Here is a 20,601-nt window from a genome sequence, read left to right on the forward strand (position 1 = left end):
TGTGCGCCCCGCTTAACGATGTCGCTTCTCTGATTATATAGGACTCTACTATACCTTTGCATTGTGCGATAGGCTTTACTGATAAGTAGATAAGGGTCGCCTCTAGTTGAAATTTATCGAATTGACTTTACGTTCGTACTAATATCATTTCGATCATCACGTGCCGGTGATGAATGCACGATTATTCATTGATTAATCATTCATCCTGAACGAGCGATACGACGGCATTTATGCCTGAGAGGTGCGTATTCGAGTATACGTATGAGAGCGATCTTGTAACATATCATATCATATTTCGCGGACGGGAGGGAGGGCATGTTACATGTTACATATACCAATTACACCGGTTAAGGTTAGGAATCACTTAGACGAGCCGGGCGCGTATAATATAATCTGAGATTTCGTAAATTTGCTATTTTGCAGGAACGCGACTGGCAATATGAGCAAAACCGGGGAGGGCAATTTAAGGCATCTCCACTATCAGCAGACAGTGTAAGCATCTCCAAGAGATCAAATACGCTTTAGAAATCATGTCACGGGTTTTATGGCAAATAGCAAAACCGAATGCAGACATTATTGCAATTGCTATATCTCTTATCCAGCTCTCCTAGAAATATAAGAAGATAAAAGAAGATTATTCACAAAATTTCGAAAGTCCAATGTTTGCTATACTGCAAAAAAAATTATAATAATTTCCTAATTTGCATCTGTCGTCTAATCATTTCTGCTTATTATTATAAACTTTTACATTTATTTCTAAATCATCTTTTTTATGATATTTTATATGGGAAATTGAAATATATTGCATTTTGAGTGATAAATTGTATGTATCATGGTTTTATGACTCTTATCTGAAGTATTGTATCAACTAATATATTCAACTGTCTCAAATTTCCATGTGAATGCTTATTACAGCACATTCTTTCATTAATGTATCCTTGGTATTTATATTTGATTTCCTTTTCTTTATATTTAAGAGGAAAGCATTAATAATTGTAACATGTAGAATGATTTTATTTTGTATAAAGAGACTTATATATAGTATTCTATTTCTACAGGGAGTTCAATGGACGAGAAGATCAACATTCGGTAGAATTATGTAGCATAAATGTAACTATTATCCCTTCTCCCGGTGATCATGATCATGGTAGCTCAAAGGTAAAGTTGAAAAATATTGTTGACTTTACATGGGATCATCATCTTTATACAGGCCAATTGTTGGCTGTTCATGTATCTGGAAAATATTTAGCCTATGGCATAAAAGGTAACATTTAATAAATTGTTGATTTACCATTTATAATGTTTCTGCAAATGTAATCAAAATATTTCCTGCTTTATTTTATATACGATTATGTTTTAATTATTAAAGTTGGTTCTTAAAATAAATATTTATATCTAAAAAAAAATTAATTAGATTTAGATTATTATACTTCTATTTAGATAAACTTTTTTCTATCTTTTAGTTGGTACCGGTGGTGGGTTAGTTCGTGTTGTTTACAAGGAGTTGGAACATAGAGCTCTACTGCGAGGAATGCGTGGTTCTATTCAAGATCTTGCATTTGCCCATGTTTCAAATGCAATTCTTGCATGTATCGATTATACAGGATCTCTTTTTATACATACAATTGAACCGACACCATCTGAATTATTGTGCAGTTTAGTATTACAAGTAGATGCGGAAGATGTTTCTCCGACTAGTCATCGAGTAATCTGGTGCCCATACATTCCAGAGGATGATGCTTCTGATGGAGATGAAGTATCAAAATTGTTAGTTCTCACTCGTGGTTCTAAAGTTGAATTATGGTCGGTTGCAACAATGTCATCAAGATTTAGATCAATAGAGGTATATTTAAGCATACAATTTGACCATAGCTTTAAGTGAAAATATATAATCGGAAAATATTTTTATCCTCTTTCTTCTATCATAGGTAACAAATCCTGCTGTTAAAGAAAGTGGAGGAATGATGGAAATTGATCAACATTCAGGAACAATTGTTGAAGCAACGCTTAGTCCAGATGGTACTGCATTAGCAACAGCTAGTACAGATGGAGAGATAAAATTCTTCCAAGTCTTCCTACATAATACTTCACATAATGGTCAACCACAACCACGGTGCTTACATCAATGGAAACCTCATGGAGGACGACCTATCTCCTGCCTATTTTTTCTTGATGATCATAAAAATTATCAACCTGAGTGAGTACCCTAAAAATATTAACTAAGTTTGATATGCATATCTTTATCCATTAAATAGACTCATAATTCAAAGGGGTTATTATTTATTTCTTAGTGTTCAGTTTTGGAGGTTTGCTGTGACAGGATGTGACAATAATTCAGAACTGAAAGTATGGTCGTGCGAATTGTGGACTTGTTTACAAACGATCAAGTTTGCTCCAAATCCTTCTACTGGTAAAATGCCAGTGCTGAAAGCAGGCTTAGATCTTAGTGCTGGATATCTATTCCTATCGGATATTTATAATAAAATTTTATATATATTAAGTCTTTCAAAGGACAAAGGTGAAGCATTGGCATGCATAAGTACGGTATCAGAGTTTCTCCTGCCATATCCAATTCTAAGTTTTGGAATCGTTGATGCTGATCAACGTAAGATTCGATCGACTGGCGAATCATTGGAAGATCTATGTACATGCGAAGAGATCGAAGAAAGTGATGAACAACTTGTTATTTATATGTACCTGGTTCAACCAAAGTCTTTACAAGAGTGTCACATTGCCTTCAAACCTGCCTCACAAGCAAGTGGCAATTATCTTATAGATACACTTACTCATGATTCGCTAGATTATTCCGAAGATTTGCCGGATATGGCAACTGTCACTCACAATGGCATTTCCGATGAAAATTGTGAAAGAGAGCGCTCTTTATCCACTACGATTGAAACAACGATTAATCATAATACTAGTGGCTTAAATCTGATGACACCTGATGCATTCAGTTCACCTGCAAAAAAAGAGAATAACGAATTAGAGTCTAATTCTGGAAGTCCAGAATTAGGGAAAGTTTTATCCAGCAGTCCTTCTCTTGCACAAGCAGTGCAAGCTTTGAATGTGTCTGATCCACCACTTGTAAAAAGCGAGATGGAGGAGCAAGCCCCTGCCAGTTGCGGTAGCAGTCCTTCAAGAGAAGTAAGAGAAATTTTGTCTCTTACTAAACCAGACGAAGAAACTGAAATTGATAATAAATCAGAAACAAAAACAAACGACGAAGATTGGTCTAATATTCCAATGGTCTTGCTCAAAGATGTAAATGTACATGCGATGCAAGAATCGGAGGAATTTCCTGATGAGAATCTACAAAGGCAAAAGACGAAAGATGAACCGAAAGCGATGTCCCTTTCAATTGACGATACTGGAACATCGTGGCGACCAAGTAGTGATATCAATAATGTTGAATTGAACAACAAGTTGAAATCTATTTTAGAGATAATTCAAGACCAGTGCCAAGAAATAAAAGAATTGCGAGCAGAGGTGAGCAGATTACGAGAAGAATCGCCGGCATCCACACGAATAGAATCCGCATTGGCGAGAATATCTCAGCAGCAAAATGCGAATCTGGAACAAACTTTGTACAGTCAAATGGCTCGTCAACATGAATTTCTAAACACATTTGAAACAACGATCAAAGATAAGATTGAAAGTATTTTGCCACATACAATTGAAGAAATGATAATGCCTTTGAAGCATCAAATGAGATTAGATGCAAATCAAATGGATGAACTCTTCCAGAAGAATATAACTGAATTAATAAACAGTACGCATGTAAAGGATGCCTTAGCTCTGACAGCTGCAAATGCAGCTAAACCTGCTTTGGACGCTGCCTTTAAAGAAATATTTACAAGTTTAATTTTACCTGGCATGGAAAAAATTTGCCAAGTTATGTTTAAACAAATTCAAGATGTTTTTGTTAAAGGTACTCACGAATGTAAGTAGTCTACATATATTTCATCATTATTATGAGAATAATTGTTTCTTCAGGGAGTGTATTATGTATATATATATATATATAATATCTCTTTATATAGATCTACAACATATCGACACCATCGTCGATAAGCAATGTCAGCGTCGTAATGAACAATTAAGTGAAGCGTTATCAACATCAGTACGTGAAGAATTACAGACTGAACTGAATAGACTTTTGACGACAACACAAGATAGTACCATTCGAGCAATTCGTGATTCCATACGGGAGAATCTGAGTCAGCAACTTACAGAAATTTCTAGTGCGCGGTAATAAATATGTCGCAAATTTGAAGTTTAAAATTACTAAATGCAGATAAAAATTTGATTACATGTTTCTCTAAACTTGCAGATCAAGAGCTACAACACCTGCTATACCTGTAGCTGCTGTAGCTGATACTCAAGCACGTGTCATGTCTCTTCTTCAAAGAGGTCAATTAAATGCCGCTTTTCAACAAGCTTTAAGTGCAAGCGATTTAGGATTAGTAGTATTAGTGTGTGAAAAAACGGAGCCTTCGAGAGTATTTTCGTGTGCAGGAGTTCAAGGCCAAGGTTTTAGATGCATCTTGCAGCAACCTGTGATTCTTTCGCTTGTACAGCAGTTATCTGCTGATTTAGGACATCGTACAGAACTGAAACACAGGTAATTATTTTTCTTTAATTCAAATTATACAGATTATATATATTATGATATAAAAAAGAATAATTTTTGTCTTATTTGCAAAATTACTAAATATATTATAAACAAGAATCATATTTTTATATATTATACAGGTGGCTAGAAGAAGCAATATTAAATTTAGATCCAAATGATCCTGTAACACGAGAACATATGGGCACTGTGCTAATAACTCTGCAAAATCAATTGGCTGCGTTTGTAGCAAATAATCCGAATCATCGATCAACACGTCGCATGAAAATGCTCGCTATGGCTGCGCGTGCACTATTAAATCAGCATCCTTGACCGCCACATTTGTGAGATTATTTAAATATACAACATAAGATTTTATATGTTCTGTTTAAAGACTACTTTTATCTAAAAAGCAATATTCACAGAAGTCATGTTTAAGACTGGCAGTGATTTATATAAAATGTGGAACAAATATCCTAAAAAATGAATTTATTAGCGTTCGTGCTATACTTTACCAAAATATATTGAAATCCGATCTAATTTTATTTACAATGTTTATATACCTTTAATATGTGCGATAAATTATGTTATTCATTTTTATCTGTTGAAATACTTCACAATGAAAATTTTTTTTAAAGTTTTTATATAAACTGCTTAATTTTATTCTAGGAGCGAAAATATATAAAAAAAAAGAAATGTTTTAAGTTGAATGTAAAAAAATGGTTGATTTGACGATAGATTAATACTAGAAAATATTCAGTATTAATGTTGATAAAAGAAAGATATTTTTTTTGTTCTGATTAAACTACATGAAGGATGCTATATCGATGATGTGTAATGACTATAAAGATGAATTTTCACTTGTAAGCTAGCAGACAGTAAAAGAAATTAAATATAAACAATATTTCTTCATATTTCATAAATTCCGACCTTAAATATAGCGCATGGATAATACTTATGGAAATATGATTTAAAAAATTTTAATTAAAATATCTGGCTTTAAAAGAACCTTTTGTTTAATAGCCATTTATAAACACAGTCTTTTATTTAAAAGATATTTTTGTGACTAGCAATTTATGAATTAGAAAAAGTGTATATTGAAATAAGTATAAGTACAATAATAATTATATTCATTTGAATGATAAAATTGGATTTGTTTTACTTATATTTAATTCAAATATTTATCTCTAATAAAAATATTGCATTATATTAATTATAGTGGCAGATCTATCTGTAAATAAAGTAATGAGAAAATTTTGAACTTCAAGACTCTTAATATATCAATACTTGTATATCACTTTTTAGATTGTAATGTATTCAGTTTTTTTCTGTTAATTCAAACATTTATATTATTTTGTTGAATGATTATTTAACACATTAACAGTCGTTGATATATTACATAGGTAGTACTACATAGCAGTTGTTAATATGTTAAATAATCATTTAATAAAATAATATAAATATTCGAGTTGAGAGGAGAAAATTGAACACATTACAATCTAAGAAATGATATTCAAGGATATAATATATATATATATATATATATATATATATATATATATATATATATATATTCTAATATATGTGTATGTGTGTGTGCGTGTGTGCATGCGCACATAAATATTTGTTATAAATTTAAACTAAATCCTTTTCAAAAAAAACTTTTATGATTATTTTAAAATCAAAAATGTAAATCTATCACTTTTTATAACTACAAAAAAAAAGAATCTTAAATATATAATATAGTATAATATATATAATACTATATTATATATACAATATAGCATTAAATATAGGATTTTGAAGATCTGTCTGAAAGTTCTTAAAAAATAATTGTAAATAATACTGTGCCACATTGAAAAGATTATTTTTCAGCATTTTGTACTCTCTACATATGAAAGTTCCTAATTCCAGATTTATATCAATTATATGTATATATTCAGATATTATCTGAAGAGAGAATGGCGAATATTCTCAATATTGTACAATATTGTCCAATGTACTAAACTACTAAAGGATATTGTACATTTCTCTCTACATTGAATTTATTTTTTATTCAATTTTTTTATATTGTATTTTTTCATGGTTAAATAATATCGATTTTAAATTACTTTAGAACTGTGTTACTTTTTCTTTAAAGAGAAATAAAATCAAGCACATCATAAATTATTATATGTTAAATATAAATACCATCTCTTACATTTATAACGAAAAGTTTTATTGATATTAATACTGCATATTATAGAATCAAGGAAGATTCTTTCAGAAATTCTCTAAACTTTCATGTCTGTGGCATATTTATAAAAAATGTATTAAAATCTCTTTCAAATTCATTAAAAATTTATGCATATCAATTAATAATTCATTATATTGAAAATATTCATTAGCAAATATATCTATATAATAACATGCAGATGGAGAGTATATACATATATATTTTAACTTAGAACAAATTTAAATAAATGCTTTATTCTCTTACATTCACACACAGATACAACATATATTGTATCTTATATATAATAAAGTATATTTTTCTTGTTTTTTTTTTCAATTATCATATGATTTTTTTTTAACATTTTTACTTCCTGTTATATTCACAGATTGTTCAAAATTTGCATGATTCATATACGGTTCTATGCCCCTCGTTTATTCTTCAATTCTGTTATTAAAGCCTCTTTAATGTGTGATGCTATTTTAATCTTTCTTTTTCTGATTTTACCAGATTTTGTACCGTTTTTGCTCGATATTATTATTTCTGGTTTTTTCTTTTTTTTCAAACAACTAAGTGGATTTGGTCCTCCCATCTTTCTCCTTTTCTTTAATTTATCATCTTTTTGTTGTATTATTCCCGCTTGTTCTTGTAATACTTTTATGTTTTCTTTTTGCCATGTAGTCATACCTAAATCTTTTTGTATAACTTCTGCGCATTTACGACTTGCTTCTGAAGGAGATTCTAGTGTAGGCGTTTTTCCATGTAAATAAATTAAAGGAACGCCTGAAATTAGCCTCAACTTATCTTGAAGCTCTCGATCTTGTGTTGCAATAATATATCTGTAACATAATTTCATAAACAACTTTATATATATATATATATATATTAAAAAGTATACTTCTTAGTATATTTTAATTATTTCTCCTAATTTCATATATCTAATTCTTCATAATTATATATATTTAATTTAATTATATATATAATACATGAAATACTTATATAATGTATACCTTGAACTATTATTTTTTCCTATCATAGATAGTAAACATTTTGAACCGCTTATTGATTTCTTTTCATGTCCACATTTATGCACAGCATATTGTTTTACTATTTGTGTAGCACCATTAATGCTAAGTTTTTCAGTTTCAGAAATGATACATGGTGTTGTCAATAGCTTTAATTCAGACTGAAAGTATTTTTTAAGTTGCTCCTGTATGTTGAATTTGTTCTGAAAAGTAATAAAGCATACAAATTATAAAAATAACAAATAAATATAAATTTAACATTGAAATCTAATAGAAAGTTGAAAATTTGATACTGTATATATATTATAATGTGTGTGTGTATATATGTATATATATATAAAAGGCGATTTTTGGCGATCGTTTGGTACATGTACCAATGTATACCAGAATGTTTTCGCGTGCTTAATAATTTGTGACAGAGGCATGGCTAGCCATTTTGGTATCTATCTGGTTGATATCACGCTATACCAAGCAGTGAAGCAGGGTATATGTTGTTAGTTACTGGTAAGTTGCAAATACGCGCCAAATATAATACAATGCTTTTTACATATCAATTTGTGTTAAATTTATTTTTGTATTTAATATGCTTTGAAGCTCATGTCTCTATATAACAGTAAATTATCTTTGGCGCGTATAGAAAAGAACCAGTATATTTTAGTGAAATAGTTGCTGGTACATGTACCAGAATAAGCTTCACCTCTATCAATGACAATCCTGGTACATATACCAAATAATCGCCAAAAATCACCTAAAATATATATATATATGGAGCTAACCTGTAATGCCGCGAATGCAAACGTACCATCAATAAGAATTTGAAATGGTTGATGAAATTTGTAATTATTTACATAAAACCCAAGATTTTTCCGAACTTTTTTATTTCGTAAAGTCATTTTCAAATGTCAACTAAACTTTTTTCAAAAATTATTCAAGAGATATATATAACCTAGCTCTCACGCTATACTCTGGGCTGTATTCCAATTCCCCACCCGAATGCATCCGATATTATAGTATACGTGACATATACTATAATATCGGGTGCACCCGGGTGGGGAATCGAAACACAGCACTGGGGCCCGATTCTTGAATTATATATATATAATTCGCAAGAAAAACATATGCGCAAATTCCATTTTTATGAGAAATCTACAAGTTGATTGGCTAGAAGCCATGCAATAGCCAATCAACTTGCAATTTTTCTGTAAGAGCAGAATGTGCGCATAGGTTTCTCTTGCGAATGAATTCAAGAATCGAGCACTTAGGTGTTTACGTTTAGTAATCGGATTTGCAATCGGATTAATCGCAGTCATATCAATCGACTAGGAAAAAAGTTCCCTAGACTAATCGGATTTGTAAACATATCTATGGCCGGTATTCATAGGCTGCGGTCGAGAAGACGCTAGACGCTCTAGATAATAGCCAATGATTGCTTATCTAGTCAAGATACGATTCAAGATATTTATTGTGGAATTAATAAAATTTTTAAAATTTTATTAGGTTAGGAAATCTATCATTTTTAATTAATTATATACATATTCAATTAATATCACCATAATTATAAATAAAATACATAATTACTTATATATTTATAACCTTTGTCTTTATATTTATTATTATTTTTATTTTTTACGTTGTATTTGTATTTTTTTGTTGTAGTATCGTCTGCAGCTAGCAACAAAACCATAGTAAAATATAGCACCGAATCTATTACCAAAAACTAGCATGCTAGCACGCACAGCAACACGCAGCACATAATATTTCAAGTTGCATAGCCATTATAATTGCTAGCAAAATGTCTCGCATGCGATCTAGTACGCAAAATCGTACTGTGTGCCGCAGACTTAAGCGGGGAGCACACACTTTTGCATAAGCGCATAATCATAAGCATAAGGAATTTGATTGGTCAATTTCATTATGCATAAGAAAATGGACCAATCAATTTCCTTATGCTTGTGACTATGCGCTTATGCAAAAGTGTGTGGTCCCCGCTTTACTGCTTAAGTTTTTCTATGTGCCATGGCCCTAAGCGATACGTAGACATAGCGAATGAGCAATTAAAAAGAGACAGAGCGTATATATATATATATATATATCATTTTATATATATATATATATATATATATATATATATATATATATATATGAGAATTTCTTCCCATTCCCTATATGTATTAATTATAAAAAGTATAATAGCATCTTCGCCTACAGTAAAAAAAAAAAAAAAGTTTAAGCAATATTACTTTTTTTTACAAAAAAAATTTTTTTTTATTTTTCTATGAGAAAGTTGATTTTTACTTTATCTTATATATGTATATATTTTCTTTTTATCTGAATTTCTTTAATTTCTTATCACTTATTTTATGCTATTTCAGATCTATTGATACGACATATGCTGGATTTCAAGCCCTATAAATAAAAATGCACAATATATTTAACATTAATGTATGATTAAAAAGTAATATGTATATATATTTTATACTTACGCAGTCCCAAGTATAAAAATGCACAGATGTAAGCTTCTCTAATGGATCAGTCATGTGAACGTTTAAACATTGCGATTGATCGACAAAAGGTCCACGAGAGGCAGCCATATCAAAAATAACTTTTTGTGGCATTTCCCAAGCTGTTTTATAAAGGAGTTTTAATTCGTCTGGTATACCCTCAATATCCTATGGACAGATATGAGAGAAGTTTATTTTCCAATATATCGTTTTTTTTAAAGACATTTATATAGCTTAGGATTATTTTTTGTGTGCAAGATAATTAAATTAAATAATGGCTATTTACTTGTATAGATCCTCTATCATTATTAATGATTTTGTTACACATGTTTTGATCCCAAAGATTTTTTTCAATTAGATCTCGCAACAAACGTGGTTTGACAATTCGGAATTGTTTAGATAATGCATGTATCATATATATGTTACTGTTATATGGCTCAACTGATATATTATTTTCTAACATTTGTGCCATAAAGGCATCTGACATTTGCGCTATTAATAAAGAATTGCGCACACCATGTACTTCAATCTTTTTTTTTAATATGCTCCAGTCCCATAAATTTGTTGGTTGTACAGTCCACATATCGTACTGCAATATCTATGAAAAAAGCAAAATTGGATTTATACTTCAATAACCTTTATATGTAAAGTTAGTACCTGAAGAAACAATATTTTTATTGACTGAATACTTACACCTTCACTAACCCGACTATGTTTATATGATTTATGTGGACTTTTCTCAATGGCTATTTCACAACTAGCTTCTAGAGCACCATAATAGAGGGTCTCAAAAATTTGAATATTGAGTTCATGAGCTTCTTTGCTTTGAAACGGATATCTCATTAAGATAAATGCATCTGCTAATCCTTGTATACCGATACCTGTTTTAAAAACAAATTTTTGAAAAATCATACATAATATGTAAATTATATACAAATATTTACCAATAGATCTATGTCTGTCACAAGACAATTTTATTTCCGGAAAAGGATACAAATTAGCATCAATCATTTTATCCAAATTGTAAGTGACGATTTTCACAATTTCTTTAAGCTTATTAAAATCAAAAGTTTTTTTAATAGAATCTACAAACATATTGACAGCGATTGAAGCTGTATTACACATAGCTATCTCATTAGAACTTAAATACTGAGTAATCTCAGTGGAGAAACTACTGCATTTAATTGTACCCAGATACTCATGATTTGTTTTACTATTACAATGATCTTTATAAACTATATATGGTGTGCCTGTTTCAAATTGTGTCTGAATAATGAGATTCCACAAAACTCTAGCTTTGATCTGTTTCCGAAAGCGTTTTTCTCGTTCATATCTGTAAATATACATTTCATAAATCATATAAACATTATATAATTTAATTTTAAGTATTATACTATTCAGAATATTATATTAATTATTTACTTTGTATACAACATTTCAAATTCATCACCATATACTTCAATTAAGGCAGGACATTCATGTGGACACATCAAACTCCAAACTTCATTATTAAAAACACGTTCCATGAATAAATCTGGAGTCCACAATGCATAAAGCATATCTTTAGCCCTCAATTTCTCTTCACCTATAATAATTATTTAAAACATATTTATGTTATATATAAGTATATATATATGTGTGTGCATGTGTCAAGAAAGTGTACTAAGAGAAAACAACAAAAAATAATAACCAATACTCCTTTTGAGATCCAAAAACTCAAAGATATCGGCATGCCATGGTTCTAAATATACAGTAATTCGTTCTGTATTTTTGTTACTCCTAGAAACAGTTGCAATAGATGTATTGTATGCTTTCAACATAGGTACCAATCCATTTGACACGCCTCCTGTGCCTCTGATAGGTGTATTTTTTGCCCGAATGGAATTTACATTGAATCCTATTTCACCATTATAATAACAAAGAAGAGCAGATTTTTCCAATGTATCCAATATTCCATCTATACTATCCCCAGACATTGTCAATAGAAATGAGCTATAAGAATATCATATTCATTAAAGAACATTACATATTTAACAAATCTGCTTCTTAAAAAATAATAATAATAATAATCACCTAGCCATTTGTTGCTTAATGGTACATGCAGTATCTAATGTCTGTGCAGGATATACAAAATATTGTTCTGATAAAAAATTATATGTTTCAATAGCCTTATCAATATCTTCAGCATGAATAGCTACAGCAACTCGCATCAGCATATGCTGCGGTCTTTCAACAACCTTTCCATTCAGTTTTAATAAGTGATTAGTTTCCAACATTTTAAATGTAGTATAACTATAATTGAAATCTCTGTCGTATATTATTGCAGAATTCAATTTGTCTGCATTGCTTTCAATAATTTTATAATATTTTTTACTGATTATAGGTAAACATTTGTTTGTGGAGATTTTTGCATAGTATAAATCAGCTACCACTTCTGCATAATATAACAAATATTAATAAGTTATATAGCAAACAATATATATCATGCAGTATCAATGTATTTCTTACCACTAAAAATCTGTTTTGTCTCTTTATGCAGATTTGATATGGCAATTCTAGCTGCTAAAATTGCGTAATCTGGATGTTGATTGATCATACTTGCTGCAATTTCAGATGCTAAATTGTCTAATTCAACTGTTGTTATTCCAGAATACAAATGAGTTATAACGCGAAGTGCAATCGCAGACTGTAAATAATACAAAAATTATAAACTTTTTAGATTGACACAATTTAGCATATATTATAATAAAGTTATCAATCCTGCAAGCTCTGTATCAAGAAAATATTACATTAATATATAAATAAACAAAAGTTATAACAGATTGATTTCCTTATTTTATTTATAACATAAATAAATACTTACTGGATCCACATAATTCATATCCAAATCGTAACATAATGTCTCGATTCTTGCAGTTATTTCATCGAAATGAACAGGTTCTTTACGTCCATCTAATAATAAATAAAAGATATGTTTAAAGGCAGAAAATCAATGACAAGAATTCGTTATATCATAATGTGTACAAATGTATTTTTAAATTACCGCGTTTTAATACATGCATGTTTCTTTTTCACTTTCAAAACAACTTTTGTCAGTACTTTGACACAATTCTCGCTCAATTCTACGTAATTCTACACAGATACCGTTAACTGACCGTTATAAAAATTTTACCCGCGAAACGGAAGTGGAGAGGAGAGCACGTTCTTAGGATCTCAAGAGCATATATGTAATAAAGGTTCGTTTCCACTGAACATTTCCGTCATAACGCGAAGTTATTAGGGCACATTAAAAAACTTAAGCAGTAAGACTTAAAACTTAAAAATTTCAACCATACGGAATTTTCAGCATAGCTTACGTTTCAATATGGCTGCCTTACTGTTCGACCCTGATTGGTCAATTCGCTTACGTCTTAAGTCTTCAGACGCAGCTCGCAGGCCGGTATTCATAGTTAGTTCTTATATTTATTTAAGATCGTCTTAAGCACAATCTTAATATGTCCTAAACCAATCCAGGAGAATGAAAGTTAATTATTACGAGAATAACAAAAAGTACATACATACCTACTTTTCTATTTCTTCTTAAAATTAATAATTTCTTCTCTACGAAATTTTCGCGCTATCCTACAGTCCCTTATTAATGAGCTAATCCGATCGCTCCATAGATACGTTTACAAATCCGATTAGTCCAGGGAACTTTTTTCCTAGTCGGTTGACTGAGATTAATCCGATTGCAAATTTGGTTACTAAACAGAAATACCCTTAAAATTGAAATTAAAGCGGGGAGCACACACTTTTGCATGTAAACTGGTCCATTTCCTTATGCATAAGGAAATTGACCAATCAAATTTCTTACGCTTATGATTATGCGTTTATGCAAAAGTGTGTGTTCCCCGCTTAACGATTTAAAACACTGCAGGAAACCTATTTCATGGGCAGCGCAGCAATTCTGTAAAATCACCAAACAATGCTAGTTAGTTACTAAACTGCTGCTGCTTTTTCACTGCTCATGAAATGTTACCTTTACCTTTATTGTGCTGGATGAAGGGGTCAAAGAGGGAGATTGACAACGCGTGCTGTCGCGCGAGATTCAGTGAGATGCACTGCTATATATGTATGTTACCAAGGTGGTGTTCTCGGAGATCCATTGTATGCTGGAGCCGTTAAATATTAATAACACCACGGATGTTTTTACCGGAATGACGCGCGAGTGACGGACCCATGTGTCGCGGACATTTGGACGGCAGCTAGACCGGCTGCGCGGCCGTGCTTTCAACACGGCTCGGGACGAGTCGCAAATAAAGCGATGCGGACGCGGCCATGTTTCCCGCTAGCAGAAATCCTATCCATTAATAATTCGCGCTAAATCGTGGTGAATCACGAATCGTGGAGCGTGCAGAATGCCGAAATGCGACGTGAAAACAAGATATCTGCCAGCTACGTTCGCGTGGACGGTCCTACTCGGCACTACGGCACTCTTCTTTATCTTTCCGTAAGTTGTCGTCGCGCGAGCATCACGTCTGTCGGAATTCCGATATGGATGGGAGCCTCTCCGTGTCTATTTTTTTTTTTCCTTTATCTTTTTACCTTCTCGCCGCCAAGAATATCAGTTTACATCGCTGTCGTTTGTGTTTCACGCAGGTGCTCGAACTATTACGTTTCTCGATGGGGTTTATGGGTACCAGCTCTGCAAGGAGTCATCACCTTCTTCGTGGTGATAAATTTCTCACTGGCGACATTTATGGATCCCGGTGTTATACCGAAAGGTATAATTCAAGGCGAATTATATTTTGTGTATTTATATAGTGTGAGTTATCATATGTGACAGAAATGGAGTAATTCTTTTTTTTTTTCTTTCCTTTTTAAAGCACCTCCTGACGAAGAGCGGGAGGATGACTTTCGAGCTCCTTTATATAAGAGCGTCGAGATCAATGGCATTACTGTACGTATGAAGTGGTGTGTCACTTGCAAATTTTATCGACCTCCACGTTGCTCGCATTGCAGTGTCTGTAATCATTGTATTGAGGTACGTATGTTTCTCTTTTGTTAACATTTATCGAGAAACAAATCAATGATTTATTTAAATAAATTATATATTTTTTTTTAGACATTTGATCATCACTGTCCATGGGTGAACAATTGCATTGGTAGGAGGAATTATAGATACTTCTTCTTTTTTCTTCTATCGCTCAGTTTTCATATGCTCAGTATATTCGGGCTTTGTTTATATTATGTACTGGAACATAAACAGCAGCTGAGTGAAGTTAATACTATTGTTGCGTATCCTTTACATGAAAGATAATTTTAGAAAAAATGGTAAAAATTGTATGTGAATCTAACATCAATTTTTATGAGATCCTTAACTTTAGTACAGACTTGTACTCATGGGAGTGGTAGTGCTCTTATTCATTCCAATCTTTGGACTGACTGGCTTTCATGTAGTCCTTGTTTCCAGAGGCCGAACCACTAATGAACAGGTAACAGGCAAATTTAATGGGGGCTACAATCCTTTTTCACGTGGTTGTCTACGCAACTGCTGTTATACACAGTTTGGACCACAATACCCAAGGTATTGCAAGGAGCCAAGGTATTGTAAAATTAATTCTCTGTACAAAAGTTACTTTGTTATAATGCATTTTCTCTGTGTTTTGCAGTTTACTTAAGCCTGATAAATATTCAGGAAAGCGACGTGGAGCTTGTGCATCAGAGATATCTACTATAGGCAGTGAGAACCAGGTAAAGACCTACATGGATAGCAGCAATGGTGTTAGAAATGCCAGTTCAAATGCTTACAATAAGGTAAGAGCTAGTGCAGTTTTGCTTGTCTTCTTACTCTATGTACAAGACAATCTTGGTTCAGAATGTTTGGACTTGAGCTATTATCATCAAGACTCGTATTACTTTTTTATTATTTATTAATATAATTACAAATACATGGACAAATTTTAAAAGCTTACATTCTGAGCACCTTTTTCTGCTTATATGCAGTTTTGAAGCATGTATCTAAGCATGGCTAGTAATATAGTGTTAGTATTGTTAATAAATGTACTTATGAGTAATCTTGTTTGCAAATTGTTTCTTATAATATTAGCGCTTCTTAGTATTATATTTTGGTGTTTCATTATAAAATTATTATATTATACAAACATATTAATATACAAACATTTTTACATATCTCTTTTATGATATCTGTAGAGTATGAATTCCAGCGATGATACCTCCTCTATCAGTTCCACTCAATCCAGAGTTCTGAAATGTTCTTATTGATTTTCAATGGTTTGCATATATCCATCCCATAAACAGATCCTAATGTCCATAGAAAATGTGTAATGTATCACAATGTATATATTATAATATACTCTTGTTTGAAACATTTCCTTTGAGATGAAATGGATAACATTTTGGTTTCCTCTTTACAGTTATCTCCCGGACGAGATGGATCGGATACAGATATGGAACCGACGGCGTCTCAGTCCGCCGACTGTGAACCTACGCCCCCGTTGCAAAGACACGGTTCCAAAAGCAATTTCTTCCTGCCACCTGTGGAGAACAATGAATCTCCCAGGCATCCTCCGTCATCGCAGCTTCGCCATCCAATACACTATCCTAGAGGCAGTCCACATCCGAGGCCAAGGTACATGTGATTGACATGCGAAACGCTCTTTCATGATATTCGCGTTACTCGTCGTATTTGCAGAGGGATGAACGGATCTCGAAGTCATACACCCGATCCGTTATCACCGGAGACGAGTGGTTCGTCTGCCACAGTCCCCCAACGTAGTCAAGGTCCGGGTGGCGCCAGTCCGACGATGCAACAACGCATCAAAGCTATTGGAGTACCTACTCCACTTGCCATATCCAGTCCTATACGAAGGTACATCATATTTTATACATCTGAAAGAGAACAAAAAATATATATATAGCTCGATTAAGCTTGGAAAAACGTCTTCTGATCGTAATGTAAATATATTTACATGTGATACAAAAATAACAAAATTGTTTTTTTGATCGAGTGCTTATATTTGATCGGTTCTTAAAATATTTGAATACTTGCATTACATTTCTGATGTACTATACTTTTAATTATACATATATATACATATCTTTCGATTTTCGCGATATGTCGCGATTTTCACATTGCACAAAATTATTTCAATGTAGAGAGCAAGAGGGAAGCGCCACACTAGTAATAGTTACATTGCATCTCTTGAGCACGCTGCCAATATACAAAATGAACGATATTCCTCTTATGATATCCTCTTTGTTATATCCTTTTATATAGCGTCTGTTCTTCATAACTGAATTGAGCTGAATTGGCTGCACTAATTCAGAGTTTATCTTTCTCCTTCCAATATGGAGAGAAAAAGAAATTCTAGTGTAGCTGTTTCAGCTATAAAGAACAGACTCACGATGTCGGCCTGTTTTGTCAAAATGTCCTTATGTTCCTTACTATCAAACACCTCACTCTTGCTCTTCTTTCTCCTCTTCTGTTCACCATTATTCTCATCTTTCGAGTGACGAAAAAACGTGTCAAAGAGGAAAATTGCGCAATGTAGCTTACAATAATATTGTAGAGGATTAGTTTTTGCATGTATATACTACAAGATATATGGTATATAGATAAGTTTGTGTCCCACTGCAGGGGGTGGTAACTGCAAGGAGCTGCTTTCTACCATCATGTTGCAACCTACTGCAGGTAAACACGAACTTCATCCTACGAGGACATACCGTAGTTTACAATTATGCTTTCTTGCATATATTACATTATATCTTTGTATATATAGAAAAACATGGTTATAAAAATATATATACTTTTACACACATACACGCACTCCCATATAGACATACACAACACACATACACACATATATATATATATATAGGGTATCCGACAAGTAAGTGACCAAACGAAAGGTAGATTGGATCAAACTGAGTCGAAAAGTTCTAAATCATTTTTTCTTTTTTTTTTACAACGCTTAATAAAGAAGTTATTTTTGAGTAAAGTCTGATCAATCAGGGCCGACCTTTAGCCGGGCGCACGTCGGTGAACCGCGCGCCTGATAGTATGCGGAGGGGCACACTTCACGGCGCGCAGCTCACTGACGTACACCCGGCTAAAGGTTGGCGCTGATTGGCCAGACTTTACTCAATAATAACTCCTTTATTAAGCGTTATAAAAAAAAAAAAATGGTTCAGGACTTTTCGACTCAGTTTGACCCAATCTATCTCCACCTTTTGTTTGGTCAGTTACTTGTTGGACACCCTGTATATATATATATATATCTTAGATTCGCTATTTTTTACGTTTCTTGAATAGATGCTAATTTTTTAACAGGAATGATGCGCTGCTCTCTCTCCTGTATGTCTCGCCAGAGCCGTATTTGTATGGCTACAATGCTCAAGCACTCGCATATTCATCTTGGTTCACTGTACTGTGCATTTGTCGATTATTCGAAAGCATTTTGCGTTTCTGAGGAGATCTCGGAGAAACCTAAAAAATACCGTGTCTGTTCACAGATCAAACCCGGGTACACCGACGCAGGTTCGTCGGCCGGATTTCATAGGCGTGAACGAAGCGCCAACGTATTACGACATACAACAAGGAAACAATACACAAGGAATAAGCGTTGCTAGTACCGTTGTTACCGGCTACAGTCCGCAGCGGCGTTTCCTCTCGGAAAGCGAGCTTGTGCGACAGAGCACTGATCATCCGTACTCGAGAACCAATAATACAACGGTCGACAATATACGCGAATTGGCGGGTTCACCGCAGCGCGGTGTTTACATGTGGAAAGACAATTCGCCCGGCAGTTATCCTACTGCCGCTGGTGGAGGAGCGATGAGCGGTGTGTCTCATCAGTCACCCTCCCAACGGCCGCCCCCGCCCTACGATTATTATCGCTCGAATCCCACAAGCCCAACAACTCAGCAGTATACCACAAACGCACCCAGAGCGGCGTATCATCCAGCTATGAGAGGTGGAGTGCCAGTCTTCCCGCCACATCAGTCGCCGCAGATCAAGCGGAAAGCGGTTACGATGGCGACACCCACCACACCGACATCGGGAGACGCCCGGCGTCGACCGATGTCCTTCGTCAGAGCCCTCGAGATGACTGACTCGATGGAAATGGTTTCGGCGCCTAATGATCCGAGATCGTTGCAGAGACCGACGACACCGACACCGGATCGGGCAAGCGTATACGACATGAACTACGAGATATCCGTATAGCCCAGTTTTTCCGTCTCCGTGCCATCCTGCGGCTGGACGGAGATTTTACGAGAGCCGTCGAGCAGTCTGCGTATCTCACATTCAAACGAGGAAAGAATGTACAGTTCCGTTTACGAGATATCCGTCTGAATTCTTCCGCGATCGATATGCTTTAGATCGCGTTTAACATAAGGGTTAAATTAAAACGCAAATTGTGGCTGGTTCTTTTATTAGCACCATGGGATCGCTGTTATTCTTGGAACTTACCACAGTAATCAGGCTACATCAGGCAATTGTAAATCTGGATAAATCGCTATCAGTGATGTGTGTGTATGCACATGAATTATTTTGTGATTAACAGAGTGTGTGCGTGTGAGTATGCGCGCGTGTGTGTGTGTGTATGTGGCATTCAATCTCGGTAAGAAACTCGATCCATATTTGCTGACAAGCGATTTATTGTGTGAATTTATATGAAGCAAAGTAAATATATGCGATAAATCGTTGTTTTTCCGATTCTTCCTTCGGCATTAAGATCTTACGACAATACGACAGTAAAAAACTTACATTTTACAAAAAAAAATATACCAGCATGCAAGTGTCCTGTCGTATTCAGTAATATTATCGATTTAGTCGTTAATACAAAAAAAAAAAAAAAAAAAAATAGATTCCAGATGTATAGCAGCAAAATATGTCCCGTTTCGTCAACAATAACAATGTTCTGTTTGACTGACGATCCGAATTAACGAGTCGTGGAGACGTCAACGAAAGTATATCCCGAGCGCACAGAGGTTAATCTTTATTGGAAACATCACCGATAAATCGGCCCTCTCGCTTGACAGAAGCAATATTTTTTAGTACACATTTAAGGTCAGTTTAGATTTTTATACAATGACACTACGACTCATCCTCATAAAGAATGCGATATTAATCCAATATTATCTTTTCCTTTTTTTTCTGTTTTATCTTCCTATAAGGTGGATGATTTGATAAATGGAAGGAATGTTAAGGATCACACACACTTTATTAAATCCTTATTAGTTCTTTAGATA

At 33.4% G+C, this 20,601-nt stretch overlaps 4 protein-coding genes across 6 annotated transcripts; 2 read left to right on the top strand and 2 right to left on the bottom strand.

Annotated features, from left to right (window-relative positions):
• Positions 1 to 52: 52 nt before the first annotated feature.
• On the top strand, positions 53 to 5,707 carry Ge-1 (Enhancer of mRNA-decapping protein 4 homolog Ge-1). Of its 2 annotated transcripts, none has more exons than XM_070314170.1 (9): positions 53 to 241; positions 424 to 492; positions 1,059 to 1,264; positions 1,464 to 1,843; positions 1,929 to 2,197; positions 2,292 to 3,940; positions 4,041 to 4,248; positions 4,331 to 4,621; positions 4,753 to 5,707. In XM_070314170.1, exons 1-9 carry the CDS (start codon positions 231 to 233, stop codon positions 4,940 to 4,942), a joined length of 3,273 nt encoding a protein of 1,090 aa, XP_070170271.1. In that variant the 5' UTR covers positions 53 to 230; the 3' UTR covers positions 4,943 to 5,707. The 2 variants fall into 2 exon arrangements, with proteins under 2 accessions (XP_070170271.1, XP_070170272.1); XM_070314171.1 differs by lacking the exon at positions 53 to 241 and adding an exon at positions 254 to 352.
• LOC138943377 (rRNA-processing protein UTP23 homolog) lies at positions 4,531 to 8,896 on the bottom strand. The gene is made up of 4 exons (XM_070314181.1): positions 8,623 to 8,896; positions 7,832 to 8,049; positions 7,089 to 7,660; positions 4,531 to 4,610 (listed from the first exon to the last, which is right to left on the bottom strand). The coding sequence occupies exons 1-3, from the start codon at positions 8,737 to 8,739 to the stop codon at positions 7,243 to 7,245; spliced, it is 753 nt and encodes a 250-aa protein (XP_070170282.1). The 5' UTR covers positions 8,740 to 8,896; the 3' UTR covers positions 4,531 to 4,610; positions 7,089 to 7,242.
• A 1,232-nt stretch (positions 8,897 to 10,128) lies between these two features.
• Positions 10,129 to 13,547, bottom strand: LOC138943375 (ribonucleoside-diphosphate reductase large subunit-like). Its single transcript, XM_070314176.1, has 11 exons — positions 13,391 to 13,547; positions 13,211 to 13,299; positions 12,856 to 13,033; positions 12,421 to 12,781; positions 12,038 to 12,339; positions 11,770 to 11,932; positions 11,292 to 11,680; positions 11,041 to 11,228; positions 10,634 to 10,945; positions 10,330 to 10,515; positions 10,129 to 10,252 (listed from the first exon to the last, which is right to left on the bottom strand). The coding sequence occupies exons 1-11, from the start codon at positions 13,407 to 13,409 to the stop codon at positions 10,205 to 10,207; spliced, it is 2,235 nt and encodes a 744-aa protein (XP_070170277.1). The 5' UTR covers positions 13,410 to 13,547; the 3' UTR covers positions 10,129 to 10,204.
• An 850-nt stretch (positions 13,548 to 14,397) lies between these two features.
• Positions 14,398 to 20,132, top strand: Zdhhc8 (zinc finger DHHC-type containing 8). Of its 2 annotated transcripts, none has more exons than XM_070313928.1 (9): positions 14,398 to 14,836; positions 14,986 to 15,110; positions 15,213 to 15,370; positions 15,452 to 15,624; positions 15,719 to 15,931; positions 15,999 to 16,143; positions 16,764 to 16,978; positions 17,042 to 17,218; positions 18,862 to 20,132. In XM_070313928.1, the coding sequence occupies exons 1-9, from the start codon at positions 14,745 to 14,747 to the stop codon at positions 19,571 to 19,573; spliced, it is 2,010 nt and encodes a 669-aa protein (XP_070170029.1). In that variant the 5' UTR covers positions 14,398 to 14,744; the 3' UTR covers positions 19,574 to 20,132. The 2 variants fall into 2 exon arrangements, with proteins under 2 accessions (XP_070170029.1, XP_070170030.1); XM_070313929.1 differs by having other exon boundaries at positions 15,719 to 15,913.
• Positions 20,133 to 20,601: the final 469 nt, after the last annotated feature.

The sequence above is a fragment of the Polyergus mexicanus genome, unplaced genomic scaffold, assembly GCF_030449975.1.
Source record: "Polyergus mexicanus isolate NDT 795.1 unplaced genomic scaffold, iyPolMexi1.0 SCAF_26, whole genome shotgun sequence".
Taxonomy (NCBI): domain Eukaryota; kingdom Metazoa; phylum Arthropoda; class Insecta; order Hymenoptera; family Formicidae; genus Polyergus; species Polyergus mexicanus.

Bases quoted from the DNA above. Each gene is read 5' to 3' on its own strand.
- Zdhhc8 (XM_070313928.1), top strand. From the start codon at position 14,745: ATGCCGAAATGCGACGTGAAAACAAGATATCTGCCAGCTACGTTCGCG. The intron at 15,932-15,998 runs GTATTGTAAAAT...TGTGTTTTGCAG, and splicing joins AGGTATTGCAAGGAGCCAAG to TTTACTTAAGCCTGATAAAT. The intron at 16,144-16,763 runs GTAAGAGCTAGT...TCCTCTTTACAG, and splicing joins GTTCAAATGCTTACAATAAG to TTATCTCCCGGACGAGATGG.
- LOC138943375 (XM_070314176.1), bottom strand. The intron at 13,034-13,210 runs GTAAGTATTTAT...TATTATTTACAG, and splicing joins ATATGAATTATGTGGATCCA to TCTGCGATTGCACTTCGCGT. The intron at 10,516-10,633 runs GTAAATAGCCAT...ATCTGTCCATAG, and splicing joins ATGATAGAGGATCTATACAA to GATATTGAGGGTATACCAGA.
- Ge-1 (XM_070314170.1), top strand. The intron at 3,941-4,040 runs GTAAGTAGTCTA...CTCTTTATATAG, and splicing joins TGTTAAAGGTACTCACGAAT to ATCTACAACATATCGACACC. The intron at 4,622-4,752 runs GTAATTATTTTT...TATATTATACAG, and splicing joins CGTACAGAACTGAAACACAG to GTGGCTAGAAGAAGCAATAT.
- LOC138943377 (XM_070314181.1), bottom strand. From the start codon at position 8,739: ATGACTTTACGAAATAAAAAAGTTCGGAAAAATCTTGGGTTTTATGTA. The intron at 8,050-8,622 runs GTTAGCTCCATA...ATTACTTTTCAG, and splicing joins TTGCATTCGCGGCATTACAG to AACAAATTCAACATACAGGA. The intron at 7,661-7,831 runs GTATACATTATA...ATTATGTTACAG, and splicing joins GGAAAAAATAATAGTTCAAG to ATATATTATTGCAACACAAG.